The sequence below is a fragment of the Mesitornis unicolor genome, unplaced genomic scaffold, assembly GCF_000695765.1.
Source record: "Mesitornis unicolor isolate BGI_N332 unplaced genomic scaffold, ASM69576v1 scaffold29879, whole genome shotgun sequence".
NCBI classification, from domain to species: Eukaryota; Metazoa; Chordata; class Aves; order Mesitornithiformes; family Mesitornithidae; genus Mesitornis; species Mesitornis unicolor.
In genome coordinates this window covers 1-212 of record NW_010205675.1, presented here as the reverse complement: position 1 = coordinate 212, position 212 = coordinate 1, and the positions used below count along the sequence as shown (strand labels likewise).

Sequence of the window (212 nt, the reverse complement as noted above, 5' to 3'; positions counted from 1 at the left end):
GGGCCTCAGCCCCGCAGTCGGCCACGTTGACCTTGCCCCAGATGCTGGTGATGAGCTGCTTCTCTTCGGCTGACCAGTGCACCATGGCGGCGGGCGGGAGGGCGGCGTTGGCGGGCACGGAGGAGGTCTCAGCTCTTGGTCCCCAGGGGATCGCACGCTGCTGAGCGGCTCACCCCGGCCCCGCTTTTAAACGCTGCGCCGGGCCCCTCCTC

General features: G+C 70.3%; 1 protein-coding gene across 2 annotated transcripts in view; it reads right to left on the bottom strand.

The window, feature by feature from the left end:
* LOC104546173 (hemoglobin subunit beta) overlaps window positions 1–85 on the bottom strand; it is a 1,239-nt gene extending 1,154 nt beyond the window's left edge. The window contains exon 1 of one of the 2 annotated variants that reach the window (XM_010191497.1): window positions 1–85. This exon is cut by the window's left edge and continues 21 nt beyond it. In XM_010191497.1, the coding sequence (XP_010189799.1) occupies window positions 1–85 (85 nt within the window). The other variant, XM_010191498.1, reaches the window with a different exon arrangement.
* Between the last annotated feature and the right edge of the window lie 127 nt (window positions 86–212).